Here is a 15,846-nt window from a genome sequence, read left to right as displayed (position 1 = left end):
ATAAAAGATTCATTAGTCTTAACTGTGGCTACAGTAATGTCAGAAGTAGGACAACTAATGCTGATATAATAAGGCTAACAGAAACATGGTACCACCTGGAAATTGGGGATAATGAGTTCCATTACAGTGTGTATAATGTATTTAGAAAAGATAGAAGAGGTGGAGGGGTCATGCTTCTTATCAAAAGCAGCTCTATCGCAAAAAGAGCTTTTGCTTAGTCTGAAGGCTGCCAGTGTAGAATCTGTTTGGTGCAAGTTAGTTGGAAGCAAAGGTATAATGAGAGTGAGAGTAATCTATAGACTGAAAAATTGTGAAGAGTATCATGAGAGTCTCTACATGCAGATGGAATGGGCAAGCAAGCAAGCGTGAATGTCTTATGGGTGACTTTAATCTGCCCCAGATTGATTGGAATAAGTGGGAAGGAAACTCGCCATAGGGAATTTTTGTTTTTAAATAAACTAGGTGATTCTTATTTGTACCAGCATGTTAGAGAAAGTACTAGGGGTGAGAATATTCATGACCTCATCATTACTAACAAATCACATAACATCACAGAACAATTCTAAGTTTGAATTATTGTTACAATAGAAACCAAGTATTAAATTAAGTAAATGTTAGGGAAATACAAAAAGATTAAATTCTTAACTGCTGACAGGCTCCTCTTGCCGATCCTCCCAGAAACCTGATGTGCATACAAGCAGTGGGTGCTGCCAGCAGTTAATTTATAGGTGATGGGATTAATTCTAATAGCCAGGTCTATTGGCTATCTAAAGGTCAACCAGCCAATAGGTAGCCAATAGCCAAGTCTATTGGCTATCTAAAGATCAACTGGATAGTTACCCGTGTGAGTAGGTAAGCATATAATCATATAATTTGTATTTTCTTATCTACTTGAGGGTTTTTTTTTTTTTTTTTTTTTGCCAGTGCAAAAATGGATACAGGACAGCATACATGCTTCCCCAAAAGAGATTAATCTAAGACAAAAAAGTAAACCTTCAGCACTTTGGAAGCCACCTGAGGACCAACCAAGTCGAACTAATGGTTAAATACCTACAGTGGAACTGTCATGGATTCTGGCAAAATACTGACGACATCAAGGCCCTCCTGCATAAGCATGAAGCAGCTTGAGGTTTTGCTTGCAGGAGACATATTTGAAGGCATATAAAAACCCATAATTTCATAATATTACCATCATGCATAAGGACAGAACTGGCCTTGCCCATGGCGGATTCCCATCCTTGTGGGCAACGAGACCCCAATCCAACCTGTGCTGCTTTCCACTAAGTTAGAAGCAGTAGCAATTTGCCTTACGGTTGGGTTTTTATTAACAGTCTGTTCAAGTTTTTTGCCACCTGGGGCTGACATCTCCCAGAGAAACCTTGAGCAATCTCATTGTGCATCTGCCTTCAGGTTATTGCTGACATTAATGGAAGAGGATGTGTCATAGAGCATATGCTCACTAACAGTAGCCTCTCTCTCTCTCTCTCTCTCTCTCTCTCTCTCTCTCTCTCTCTCGTCTAAGTGTGGGAACTAACACCTTCCACATGCCTACCTATATGTTTTCTGCCATTGATCCATCTGTTCCTCCTTCTCTCCTCCCTTCACTTAATTTGGAAGTGGAGGATAATCCATATGGAAGTGAGCACTTCTCTGTGATAACCACACTAATTAATGGAAGATCAGGTCTTCCTTTTAGATTACTGCAGAGGAAGGTTGATCAGGCTGACTGGAATGCCTTTCAATGTCTGGCAGAATTTGACATCATTAGTCAGTTAGGATCCCATCTGTGACATAGTGATGTACAGAAAAATATTGTTCATGCAGCTGCATCTGCCATACCAAAAACATATTCCGGTTTCCACCTTTTCCCAAACCATGGTGGAATGCAGAATGCACAGCAGCAAAAAAGGCTCAAAACAAAGCTTGGGAGATATTCTGACGATATCCTACCACGGCCAATATGACGGCATTTAAACATGCACGAGCCAAAGTGCACTACATCTGCCATCAGAGTCGAGAGGAATCATGGATCCTTTTCACGTCATCAATTACTCAGTCCACTAGTACTAAAATAGTCTGAGATAAAATTCGGAAAATGAAAGGAAAATATACATCCTTTATACATATATTCTAGGATCGATAAAGGTGATATCGATCCTAGAATATAATGAAAGCAGAGCCAACTGCAATAGCCATTGCTCTTGGGGAAATGTTTTCTGATATCTCTGTGACATCTTATTCCCCAGAATTCCTGGTCCTGAAACATAAAAGTGAAAAACTGGCACTTAATTTCACATCAAAGGGCCTTTATCCCTACTGTGAGCCATTCACCACACAGGAGCCGAGAACAGCTCTAAGGCAAATGCTGTTGGACCAAATGACATCCATTATGAAATGATTAAGCACCTTTAACTAAAATCTATGGATCGCCTGCTCCTTCTTTGTAACGGAATCTTTACTGAAGAGCAGTTTCCAAATGCCTGGCACAAGGCAACTGTTATTACGTTTGCAAAGCCAGGAAAGAATCCCAAAATTCCTTCCAACTGTCAACCTATTGCCCTGACTAGCTATTTGTACAAAAATTAGAGAGAATGATTAATGCTCATCTGGTATGGTATGGTATTTAGAATCAAATGACATTCTCTCCAGCATGCATTGCAGCTTCCACAGGAACCAGTCCATTTTGGACCATTAATTAGACTGAAAACATCCATCCGAGATACTTTCCTAAAATGAGAACATCCAGTCTCAGTATTTTTTGATATGGAATAAGCATGACAACTTGGAGGTTTACCATCTTAAAAGACCTACATATTCTCAGTCTTAGAGGCCACCTCCCCATTCTTATTAAAAACTTTTTATCCAATCAGGCTTTCCAAGTTCGGGTAGGATTCATCCCTTTTGCCAAGACGAGGGAATACTGCAAGGTTCCGGTATTACACTTTTTGCCTTTAAAGTAAATTCCATCACAAAACAATTTCCTCCAAATGTAAATAACACCCTCTACATTGATGACTTTAGCATATTTTCTCAGTCAAGCAACATGAGGGTTATTGAAAGAAAACTACCACAAGCTGTTGATCACCTTAATTGTTGGGCAGTCTATAATGGGTTCAGGTTCTTGCTGCAAAAGACCATTTGCATATGTTTTTGTCGTAAGCATAATCTTCATGCTCAACCTGAATTGAGGCTTGGATAAAATACTATTCCAATAGTGTCAGACACAAAATTCTTGGGAGTTGTATTTGATAAAAAGTTGACCTTTCTGGAATATCCATCAACTCTATACAAAGTGCACAAGAGGCTTAAATATTCTTCATTCTCTCTCTTGTACATTTTGGGGTGCAGACCGATGTACCTTACTACGCATCTACAGTGCACTTGTACGATCCAAATTAGATTACGAGTCCCAGGTATACGCATCAGCCAGAGACAAGTGCATCTTGATGACTGGAGCATTTCAAACATCTCCTGTCCAGAGCCTATACATGGAAGAAAATGAACCACCATTATCACTTCAACTTAAGCAGTTGTCCATAAAGTACGCTTTAAAACTGAAATCTCTGCTAGACCATCCTATGTGGACATCCATGTTGAGCGATGTTGGGAAAATTTGTACAATGCCTGTCAAACTGCCAATCATACTTTCAGTATTCACATACAGGAGCTACCCAGAGAGTTGAACATCGTGCTAGACAATGTTACCCAAATGCCAAAGCAAAACATTCCACCCTGGCATGCTCATATTCCATCTTGTGACTTTTCTTAATAACTGAGTAAAGTCTGATACTCCATCTTTTGTCTACCTGCAGCTCTATTCAACACACCGAGCTGAACACTCTGACTTGCCAGTGTACATGAATGGCTTGAAGTCAGAATCATGCATAGGACTTGCTGCTATCTTTCCTGACACTACTATATCTTAGCAGATCCTTCCTGAATCCAGCATATACACTGCAGAGCTGCATACAGTAGAGTTAGCCTTGGATCACATTAGAACTTATCAATACCAAAGATCTATAATATACAGGCTGGCCTTGATATACGCAATTAATTCGTCCCATGGGCACATTGCGCAAAACAGAAATGCATTAATCGAATATAATAATCAATAAGAAAAATTATAATTGGTGGTCACGGGTTATAATTAAAATTATAATCTGTGACCTTCAGAAATGTCCATAAAGAATTTTAAAACCTTTTAAATAACATTTTAACTGTATACCTTGTAAAAGATAATAAAAATAATTATAGGATTAAATGTTTATTGCATAAAATACATAATGAAGAAACTAACTATTTGCTATGGAAATATTTGAACACAGCCGTTTGAACAGTGTTGGCTTTATTTTTTGAATCATACAATTTCCACTAGCCGACAACAAGCTTCTCTAGGCCCTGGAAATAACATGCTTCTTTTGATGTTAAGATCAACATCCATTACCCTTTGTTTGAGGTTCTCTGCAGTGCGAAATATTTTGCCTAGTTCTTTTACCATTATCTCCTTTGTGGTAACATTTTCATCTGGCTCACACTCTTTTTCTTCAGCTTCTTCGTACACACATTGTTTCTCTATTTGAAGGAGATCGTAGTCACTTAGCTGTTCTGAATACAAATTCAGTGATTCTCGAATGTTAGCCTTATCTCAGCCTTTGAAATCAAGGTCATTATCAATATTAGTTATGTTTAATATTGAAACTTTTTGAACTGCATCCTTGAAGCCAGTAAAATCGTTTGCTCACTGGGGTAAAAGATACTTCCAAACTTCTCTCGTATTGCTGGCTGTCACTTCTTTCCATGCTGCATGAACGTTTTTAATGGCCACTTGTATGTTACATTTTTTTTCCAGAATTCTGGTACAGAAATTGCATTGTCTCCTGTTGTAGCTTCAAGTGCCTGTGAAACCCCGAGGGCTCACATCTGGTGAGTATGGGCTTGGCAAACCCAGGGTCCTGAGCTGGATATCATCATTCTTCTTTTTCTTGGTGAGTTCTTTCTACTCACCTTGTCTTCTCTCTCTCTCTCTCAGGGTAACTCGGGATTTTTTTTTTTTTTTTTTTTTTTTTGGCTGGTGCAGCATGAGCCTCAGGCTTCCTTGTACCATATGTCTAATAATAAAAAATAATAATAATAATAATAATGTTCTATGGAGATAGTAAGCCTTGAAGTTGCAATCGTCCCTTGGTCCACGGGTTATAATAACGAAGTGGTATTCGCTAGTAAAAAAACAACTTTCACATTTTCATTTAAGTCACCAAGTGCAGAAGAATGTCAGGTGCATTATCTACAAGCAACAGAGCTTTAAAAGTAAGATTATTTTTCTTGCAATAGGCTTTAACTGTTGGACAGAAATAAGATGTAAACCAGTCTTCAAATAGGGATTTGGTCATCCATGCTTTTTTATTTGAATGCAAAATGACTGGAAGAGTTCGATGTCTGTATCCTTTTAAAGCCCTAGGATTTTGTGTACGGTACACGAGCATGGGCTTCAATTTAAAATCACCTTCAGCATTAGTCGATCTTTTGAGACTTTATACCCAGGTTGTGATGCTTCATTTGCAGCCAGATAAGTTTTAGTTGGCATCCATTTCCAAAATAGGTCCATTTCGTCTACATTAACTATTTGCCGATCGTTGTATTCACCATCCTGAATGAATTTTTTTTGTAATTCTGCAGAAAATTTGGCTGCATCAACTTTCCCTGTTACTTTAACATTATGCAGTCCTGCTCGTTTTTTGAAGCATTCAAACCACCCTGAACTAGCAACAAACCTTTCAATCTCCCCTTGATATTTTGTTTCTTTGAGCTTAATAAAAATGTTAATAGCTTTGCTCTGAATATTGTCCTTAGATAACTGAATTCTTTTTTGATTACAATCCTCTATCCAAATTGATAAAAGACTTTCTGTTTCAATCATTATTGGAGTTCTGTTTCTGGTATTTTGTAAAACAAAAGAAGTTGATGAAACTACCTTTCTCTTTATATTCTTCCATACGTCTCGAGATAGTTCGTACCGTAGACTCGCTGTATCCTAGATCTCTTACAATTTTCGCATGGTTATATTTTTTAATAACTTCAAGTTTTTCAGCTAAAGTAATAACGTTTTGTTCTTTTTTTATTGAAATCACATTGGGTTTCACTCTTTCTTTTATCCACAATTAACAAGGATAGAAAATTAGAATTTTTAAATGCGTCTGCATGTGACTTTATTAGTGGGAGATAAACAAGTAACACCCGTCTGTTTCCAATGGTTGATGGAACGCACTGAGGCGGGCAACAGGCAAATGCTTGTTTATTTGCCATCAGACTCTTAGCATGCAATTCGAATCTTTTTAAATTATCACATAAAAAAGATCACGTTAACTGGAGATTTGCATTGCGTAAAGTAAAAAGTGCTATAATTTTTTCAAATAGCGGTAACTGAGAAATGCATTAATTGAACTCATGTTATGTGAGGCCTGGCTGTATTCCAATTCTTTGAGTGTATTGCAAAGATAATAAAGCCTATTGCAGGCTTTATTATCTTTGAGACACAATTCTTATCCAGTTCTGTTTCAGGTTCAGCAGAAGATACTTTCTCTTTATGAACACAATTTTTGGTATTCACTTCTGCTGGATTCATAGCCACATTAGATTAGGGGAAATGATTTGGCTGACACTGCAGCCAAATCATCAACTCCCTACTAATGATTGTTTCCTGTCAGTTCCCTACACAGACTACAGGCAAATAACACATTACAAGATTTATAGCATAGATAGACAACAAATAAATTATATCAGATAAAGCCTATAATTGAAACATGGCAGTCTAGTCCGCACAGGAATCACAGCAAAGAAGTTGTTCTTGCTTGACCCCACATAGGACAGTCATTTTACATGCTCGTTCCTGCTGAGGCTGATGACCCTCCTATGTGCTTAGTCTCATGACACCATTTTAACTATAAAACATTTTAAATCATTGCATTAATTTTGCCTGTGCTCGGAGTATGTTTTATTGCTTTTACCATCTTACTGAGCCTTATATACTCTGTCAGATTTTATCAGACAATGACCACATGTCAGATGTTTTTAAATATATATAATTTTGTGCATATATATTTATTCAAAGTATACTAGCATTTATTCAATTTTACATTTGTGTATATATATATTTTGACGCAGTAACCTTTTCGAAAGGTTACCAAAAATCCTTTTTTATCACCTTTATGGCATGGCCATGGCACATTATAGTCTCAGTCACTTTCGTACTAGCAAAACAGAAATCAAGCAATCAATCGACCTGTAGAGGAGAGCGCCAAAGTTTTTTCTACATAAAGGTACTCAAAGACTTGAAGTGCATTTCCCAGTTAAGGCTGCAATTTCAAAAGAAAGGCAGCTGGTTTTTGTTGCATGACAATGCCTGTGCCCATTCTGCACTTGTTGTGAAAACATTTCTCACAAAATATGGCATTGTACAGATCAACCATCCATTCTGTTCTCCCGATCTAGCACCGGCACACATCTCCCTTTTTCCCAGTGAAAACTGCCACAAATGAAAACGTTTTCAGTTTGTTGAGGATATAATGTTTCAGAAACTTTTAGAACAGTATAATGAGTTTATTCAATCAGGTGACATTTTTCTGCAACAGTTTGTGCTATTTTTAATCATAAGACTAGTAAAAACACTGCTTATTTCAGCTTATAATTTTATTCTTTTTTCAGGTACGTACACGATCTGTTGGAGAATTAGTACAGTTTTACTATCTCTGGAAAAAAACAGAGAGGCATGATGTATTTGCTAGTAAAAATCGTCTAGAGAAAAAGAAATATGCACTTCATCCTGGAACAACGTATGTTATTTATTATTTCTCTTATTTGCCTAATTTATTTATTTATTTTGTAAACTGCTATTGTAACTTATAGAGAGTTATGAATACTACTCCCAGTGGATTTTATTATGATTCATTATTTAAATTCTTTTTTCACAAAATAATTTAATGAAATATTTCACAAAATAATTTAATGAAATATTTCACAAAATAATTTAATGAAATATTTGCCTTGTGTAATTTCTAAACACCTTGACACCACTCACAAAATAATATATATATATATTATGCAGCCCATCAATAAATGCAAAAAATAAGTCTCCATGATTTTTCTGATGCTCAAAATTCAAGACAGAACTAGACAAAGTTTTGGAGTGAATGGCTGGATGAAATGGGGTTTTTTTTTTTTTTTTGGGCTGGTGCTGTATCAGCTTGCTTTCTTGCATCGTATGCCTCTACTAAAGCTAATATTAAAAGTTCTTTTATAATCTCCATAGATAAATATGCACACGTTTTCTCTCAGTTTTAGAATGCTTTGTTGGAGAGTTAACAAAAATTCACTAGAACCTTAGCTGGCAATCCCTCCCAATCCAAACAGTTCTGGAGAAGTTAGAATATCATGCAAATATGCTTTATATAGTGCCATATAGATTCCAAACGTGTTCACTCTAGATGTTAAGATTAAAACTGTGATATACACTGAGTGATCACTGAATTATGACCACCCCTATGAAAACCGAATGCAACCTGTTGACCACATGAGGTACGAGAGTGCGGAGTTTGTTGATCTACGTAGCATAGATAAGGTGTCAGTGGTTCAGTAGGTAGTAAAATTCCAAACATGATGGGTAAAAGGAAGGAATTATCGGACTTTGATAAAGAACAGATTGTGGATGCTCGACGAGGTGCCTCAATTTCTCAAGCAGCTGAACTGGTGGGGTGTTCGAGAGCTGCTGTAGTTAAAGTGTACCAAGACTAGCATCAAAATTGTCAAACAACGACCCTACGGTAAAACTGCAAAGGTCAGCAAAAGATTGAAGTTAGAGGTGAGTGCCGGGTCCAATGACTCATACAGGTGCAGCACTGTTGAAGAGTTGACTACCCAATACAACATGGGCCAACCCTGAACAATTTCTGGCATGACTAGGCATGGCACATATGGGCTATTTGACGACCCCTATGACATCCTCTCCTAACCAAGGTTCATCGGTGTAAAAGACTCGCCTGGCCCAAAGAGCATGCAAGTTGGACATTAGAAGACTGGAAGAAGGTGTGCTGGTCGGATGAGTCACGTTATTTACTCCACACTGTGGATGGTCATGTATGGATTTGGTGTCAACAACATGAGGCTCTTGATCCATCATGCATATCAAAAGTGCAGGCTGGTGGAGGTGGTTGTATGGTGTGGGGCATGTTTCACTGGCAGGAACTTGGACCCCTGGTGCATGTGGAACAACGTATCAGTGGTCTCCACTATCGTCAACCGCTTGCTGACTGTGTACACCCCGCTATGTTACACTTTTTTCCGAATGGTGACTTCCAAGATGACAATGCGCCGAGCCATCAGGCACTTATTATGCAAGAATGGTTTGAGGAACACAGTTCTAACTTCCAGAATATTGATTGGCCTCCGAACTCCCCCGATATCAATCCCATAGAGCACTTGTGGGACACTGTGGAAAAGGCATATCAGGCATCTGGATACACCAATCACCTCCATACTTGTATTGCTGACCACATTACACACAGCTTGGTTGGCCATTCTCCCGAACGCTTCCAACGTCTTGTTGAATAAATGCCACGTTGGATAGCTGCTGTACTGAGGGCAAAAGGAGGACCTATGAAGCATTAGGTAGGTGGTCATAATTCAGTGATCACTCAGTGTATAAGAGAAAAATTAATGTGTTTTATGATGGTCACTATATATTTTTATTATGAATGCCTAGATAAATTTATGAATTTATAGAGAATAAATCTAGCATTGCATATTATACAATGTTCAGACATAACCACTTCTGTCAACTGTTTAAGTAACTACCATTTTGTTTTCTAGTAGTATTAATTTTTCATTTCCATCCCTGACACTGAATGCACAGCAAATTTCAAAACTTCTGAAGTGAAGGACTCATTCACATATTGTCCCAATGAATTAAGAATTGTCAACAAAGTAGTGATATAGATGAATTATGATTCTCCCACTTAGTGTAATTATGATTCTTAGCATATTTCAGTCACAAGCACTAGACCCTAGATACCAAATTTGTGACTGATAATAAGGAGATAAGGACTCAAATAAGGAGATTTACATTCAGTAAATCTCCTTATTTGATAACAGCCCTTCCAAAATGTTTTTTTGAAGAAAGCAAGAAAGGAAAGCTGCCTTTCTTTGTCTTTTTTGCAGTTAAATACTAATCCTTGCTAATCTCCACTACAACCCAAACTTGCTCACACCAGGCTTCTCATGCTTCCCAGAATCAGTAACCTATGCAGCAAAGATAATTCCTAGAGCCAAAGGAGACAAAATGGAAAATGAAACATATTTACCATTAGGGCCTTCGAGGTTGAAAACCTTAGACTGGTATGAAAATGGACCTGAATATCCTACTTGTCTCATTCACTAATTAGCCTATGAGCAAACACCTCCATTTGTAGTAAAAGTACAAAGGTATTTAGAAAATGTTACTGGATCATCCAAAACAATGAAATGCTTAATCAGGGGATATAGTGGTAGTGACATGACACAACCCCAGACATTTAGGATTACTGTTAGAACTTACATGAATTTTGATTGAATTTGAAGTACTGATTAAGTTATTACTGATTTATGTACTGATTAATGTGAACATTATAGAGATATCAGAGACATGGTGTTGCTCAGCCATAAGGGATGCAGAATTTGAATATGGGGAGTACACTATACAGGATGGGGTCATGATATTGGTTAAGAAGCATATTAAATCTAAGGCAGTACATCTAGTCAACATGAATGACCGATAGTGCAACATTGAGTCAGTTTGGTTTTACATAAGCACTGGGGAAATGAAAATCAGAGTAGGACTGTGTTATTGGCTTAATGACTGACAAGTATAACAAACAACAGTACAGAGAAATAAAGTGGGCCAGTAAATCAGATTGTCTTATAATTTGGGGATTTCAACTTTCCAGATATTGATTAGAACTTGTGAGTTGGTTATTCACACACTAGCAAGACTTTTGTAGATTTTAATGGATGACTGTTTTCTACAGCAACATATTAGAGAGACAACAAGAAGAAGTAATACTCTATTATTCAAGAGTCTCTAGTCGCTGCTGGACAAAGCCTACTTCAAATCCAGATCTGTAACGAGGGGTGGGTGGAGTAGTAGCCCCTGTTTGTACATGACATATCACTTCAAATCATCTCGGTTGCCCACTCGGATTCAGAACTTTATGATTCAGAACTCACCAACCTACAAGAGGTGAAAATAGACTTGACCTAATTCTGTCTTCTGGTAAATGTATAATTGATCCCCCCCCCCCCGAAATGTTCTTTCCATCCAATCATGCCCAATTGCAATGCTCATAATGCTACCGTATGTGGACTTCAATGCCAAGGAAAAAATTAAGAACCAGCTTGTCCTTTCACCAGCCTTTCTGGACCTAAATAAATGCTTATCTGCTGCCAGCTATATCCCATGGGAATGTCTACTCAAATGTGATGCCTTATTTGCAACAACTCTCTTAACCAGTTGGATCAACTCTATTACAGAATTTGTCTTCCAAAGTAGTAAGAATATCATCAAAATCGAAAACCTGGTGGAACTCTAGCCTAACTGCATTGTTTAAACTAAAGCAAACTCTGCACAGAAAATGGAAACTGTCTAATGACACACAAAATGGAATTAACTACTTGAGTGCCAGAGCAATATTTAATAGGGAAAAATCTAGAGCAATCAACCGCTACATGAAAGACACACTTGACAGGGGGAAAGCTACCTCGTTGCACACATAAAAGTGACACAAATCAGGGGTTTGACAAAGAAGCATGGATGGACCACATCAGCAGATTCTCCAGCATATATCATGAGTATAAAATCAGGGAGTTTGAGTGGGATCAATTAGTTGACAATGAGATGGAGTCTGTTCTTATCACTAAAGAAGCACTAATACAGAGTATTAACTCCCTCAGAGCAACTAAGACAGCTGGAGTTGATGGAGTCCCCCACTTCATGGTAAAGTGTCTCAGCCCTTACCTAATTGAACCACTCCAAGCAATTTATAGCTCTATCCTTGCTTGCCGAGTTTTCCCTTAGAATTGGAATAAGTATGCTGTAATTCCAATGCCGAAAGTTACAAAGCCTAACCTCGGGGAGCATTATAGGCCTATATCTACTGCATCTACCCTGTTAAAAGTACTGGAGAAAGCTCTATTGCCAAAGTTGTTGAATCAGATACTGGCTGGGCAGCCTCAACAAATTCATTATTCAGTAACTACAAGATCAACAATTACTAACCTCCTCACAGTTCAAGCTGCGATACTAAATGCTTTCCAAGCCAGAAAGGAAATTGCAATAATTTATGCCGATATAAAAGCAGCCTTCGATAATCTGGATGTACATGCCTTACTTCATCTGCTCCAACACGCCTTCCAAATAAAAGGAAACTTGCTGAAGTTCCTACAGGCCCTACTTACTTGTCGGTCCATTTATTACCTTACAGATAGATCCTCCAACGCCATGCAGGAGTTCCATAGGGTGGAGTCTTATCTGGACTCCTCTTTACCGCCATGATGATTCCGTTCTTCAAGGGTAAGGAATGATGTATGTACTTATGCAGACGATATTAAGATCCTAACCCATCCAACCATCCATGACCAATAGTGCATTGTGTGACCAGATTAATTATAAGCTTCTGAACTTATTCGTGTACTTAGATAAATTTGGCTTAGCCCTAAATCCACAGAAGACTGTAATCATAGTGTACTCGCTCAAAAAATCGCCTATGCTCGTACACCCGAAACTTAATGGCAAGCCTATCCCAGTTGTTGAGATGCATATAGACCTGGGAGTAACATTTGATACTAAACTTACGTTCAAGTCTCATATTGACCTGATTGTAAAGAAAATGAACTATTACGTTGGGCAACAAAACAGCACCTCTTGCACATGAAACAGACTACAACCACCGCACGATATTTAAGAACCACAGTGTATTCGGCCATTTTGGGCACCGAATTGTGGGCGTCAGCCACCCCCTACCCACATTAGGAGAATATATGCGAGTGAATACTGGCTGCTGAAGTGGGCAAACCATAAGCACCATTTCCCTCAACAGTTAAGGACCACACAGCTTTCTGAACAGCTTAAACTGCAACATTTACCAGACATCCTTTCCTTGAAACGATTAATAACCACAATCAAAATGATGATTCGCATGATATCATCACCATGCACTTCTGGCAGCTTTGTGAGTGGCACATCCCACCATCTGCATTAAGAAGCACAAAATCGTTGAGAATGAAGACCAACAGACTGAATATGCCCGACAGGTTTATACCCGCCAGTGCGTTAGAATCAATTCAGTACCTAACACATATCGGAATTGACCTACTAAGGCTCATAGAAGACCCGAAATATAGGAAACAAACCGCAGTATGATTTGCTGAGACTACTGTTTCCTAGTAGTTGTGTGAATTTCTATCAAGAACTGTGTGTGTATGCAATTGAATAGTATATCTCGCACAAGTTGATTCAGAGTGGATGTGATGTTAAGATGAACTTTTGTATTACAATTGTCAGGACTCTAGACAGAAATATAGTGATGAGTAATGCAGTTTATATTTCATCTTTTCGTGTATATTTAACCTTTCTTGTATATTTTAGCCATTCTTTTATTTACATTTTATGGTAATCCCCTGGCATTTTCTGTCATGAAGAGAATTTGTCACTTACCAATGTACACCTATATTTTATATTTGGTGGGACAAATAAAGATTTATTTATTTTCTAGAAGGCAGAGTCTTTCGGGTTTATTACCGAAATGCTTTTTCTCAAATGCATGTTTAGATGGGTGTTCCCCAAAGATCTGTATTAAATACCACATTGTTTGCAATAAGAATTAATAACAGCATGCCAAATATAGTGGAAGTTTATCACTATGCAGATGAGAAACTCATAATTTCACATGAAGCAAAAAAGATGAATCAATCAGGAGATAGCTCCAAATCTCACTTAATAAAATTGAGTGCTGGACATTATTTTGTAATGGCTATTCAGATCCAGGGCTGTTAACTAAACATGATTGATAGACCATGTTGCCCAGTCACAAGGCAATTCCTTCCACCCTGTCATGTCGTCTGACAGAAAAATGAACAGAATCTCACGTAAGATTCTGACTCCGGGATCTGCTGTTGTGTTTCCTTACAAAACATTATCAATAAAATCCCACAATAAACTAGCATTTATACCGTGGAGTTGCATGCAAAAGAAATAACCCTTGATCACATTAAAAATAACGATTACCAAATGTATATGATATATAGTGACTCATTACAGGCTCTAATATCGATGAGGTATAACCCTTATCCAGTCCTGTTGTGGATCTGGCAGATGCTTTTTTCTCTCGTTGAATCAGAATTTTATATTCGCTTCTGCTGGATCCCAAGCCACATTGGGATCTGGGGAAATAAATTAACTGATACCACCACCAAATCAGCCATTTCTCTGGATAATCATTGCCTGTCAGTCCCCTTTACAGGCAAATAATACGCTCTAAATTATATTACCAATTGCAAGATTCTTGGCACGGACAGGCCACAAACAAACTACATCACATTAAGCCTGTAATCACGCAATGGCAGTCCAGTCTACGCAGGATGCGAGGAGAGGTAGTTGTTCTTGCTCGGCTCTGTATAGGTCATAGTCATCTAACACATTCCTTTTTGTTGAGGTCGGATGACCCATCTATGTGTGAGGTGTGTGACACTATTTTAACTGTTTATCACGTTTTTATAGAATGTCCTATCTTTATAGAAGCACAATGCTTGTGTTTTACTGCTTTTAGTAATCTGGCTGAACCATTTGCACTCAGTTAGATTATAGGTGACAGAGACAACATGTCTAACATTTTTAACTTTTTATATTCGATTAATTTATATACAAAGATTTAATTTTATATGTTTTTCTTTAACTTCATATCTTTGTATATAATATTTACTTACTTTACATGGTAGCCTATTTATAGGCTACCAGAAATATTTAGTACAGTGGATTCCGTACTATATTTAGTACAGTGGATTAATCGGGGCAGCCGTTTATTTGGGGCAAATCTTAAAAAACAGAAACCAATCGAGAAAATAGCCAGGGTTTACTTCGCTTAATTGGGACAGCATGCTGTTTAATCGGGGCAGGAGACCACAGCACTGGAGATTACCCTACGATTGTCTCCGATGGTACCACATGGTTCGGTCGAAATCCTGGGGGTCACAACCATAAAACAATAAAAACAAGTAGCAGTCACCTGTTTATTGGGCTTTCTGTTAGTGAAATCTATCATAAACGGACAGTAAACTCGATCTTACTGAATTTGCAAGAACACCGACAGCTGGAATTCTGTGGGTCATTATGATGAAATGTGTTTACACTTCCATAAAATCTTCAATCATATAAAAAAATTAATTTTCAGATCTTCTCTTCATTCCTATTTTTAAAGCTTTGTAACTCGTTACTCCGTTCTCACTTGCGCGTATTGTGTTACTTGCAATTTGTGTGTGCCATGTTCTTTGTTATTGATTGCTTATCTTTTTACTGTTTTAAATTTTAACCCCCACCCACAAATGTCAGTGAACAGAAATGTCAACTAGTTCATATGTACATATTACAGTACGTATTAATTATTCTGATTATCACATATATTCTTCCGATTTTCACGTATCGTTTAGTTTTTTAATTGGTAAGGTAATAAATTTGTGCTTAATATATCTTTGCTTTTATAGGATATTCCTCCTGTTTTCGCTAATTAGAATCGCTGTTTAATAGAATTAAAATTCAATTCACAAACG

General features: G+C 37.7%; 1 protein-coding gene across 3 annotated transcripts in view; it reads left to right on the top strand.

Moving 5' to 3' along the window:
- LOC150080795 (mesoderm induction early response protein 1) overlaps positions 1-15,846 on the top strand; it is a 174,913-nt gene that overhangs the window by 143,606 nt on the left and 15,461 nt on the right. For all 3 annotated transcript variants that reach the window (XM_090381063.1, XM_090381062.1, XM_090381064.1), the window contains one exon: positions 7,702-7,829. In XM_090381063.1, coding sequence (XP_090237189.1) covers positions 7,702-7,829 — 128 coding nt within the window. The remainder of the gene's footprint in view (positions 1-7,701; positions 7,830-15,846) is intronic.

The sequence above is a fragment of the Mastigoproctus giganteus genome, chromosome 9 (genome assembly GCF_048544385.1).
Source record: "Mastigoproctus giganteus isolate SK-2022 chromosome 9, ASM4854438v1, whole genome shotgun sequence".
NCBI lineage: Eukaryota > Metazoa > Arthropoda > Arachnida > Uropygi > Thelyphonidae > Mastigoproctus > Mastigoproctus giganteus.
Note: the sequence above shows the minus strand (reverse complement) of the source record. Positions and strands in the feature narration are given on the sequence as shown.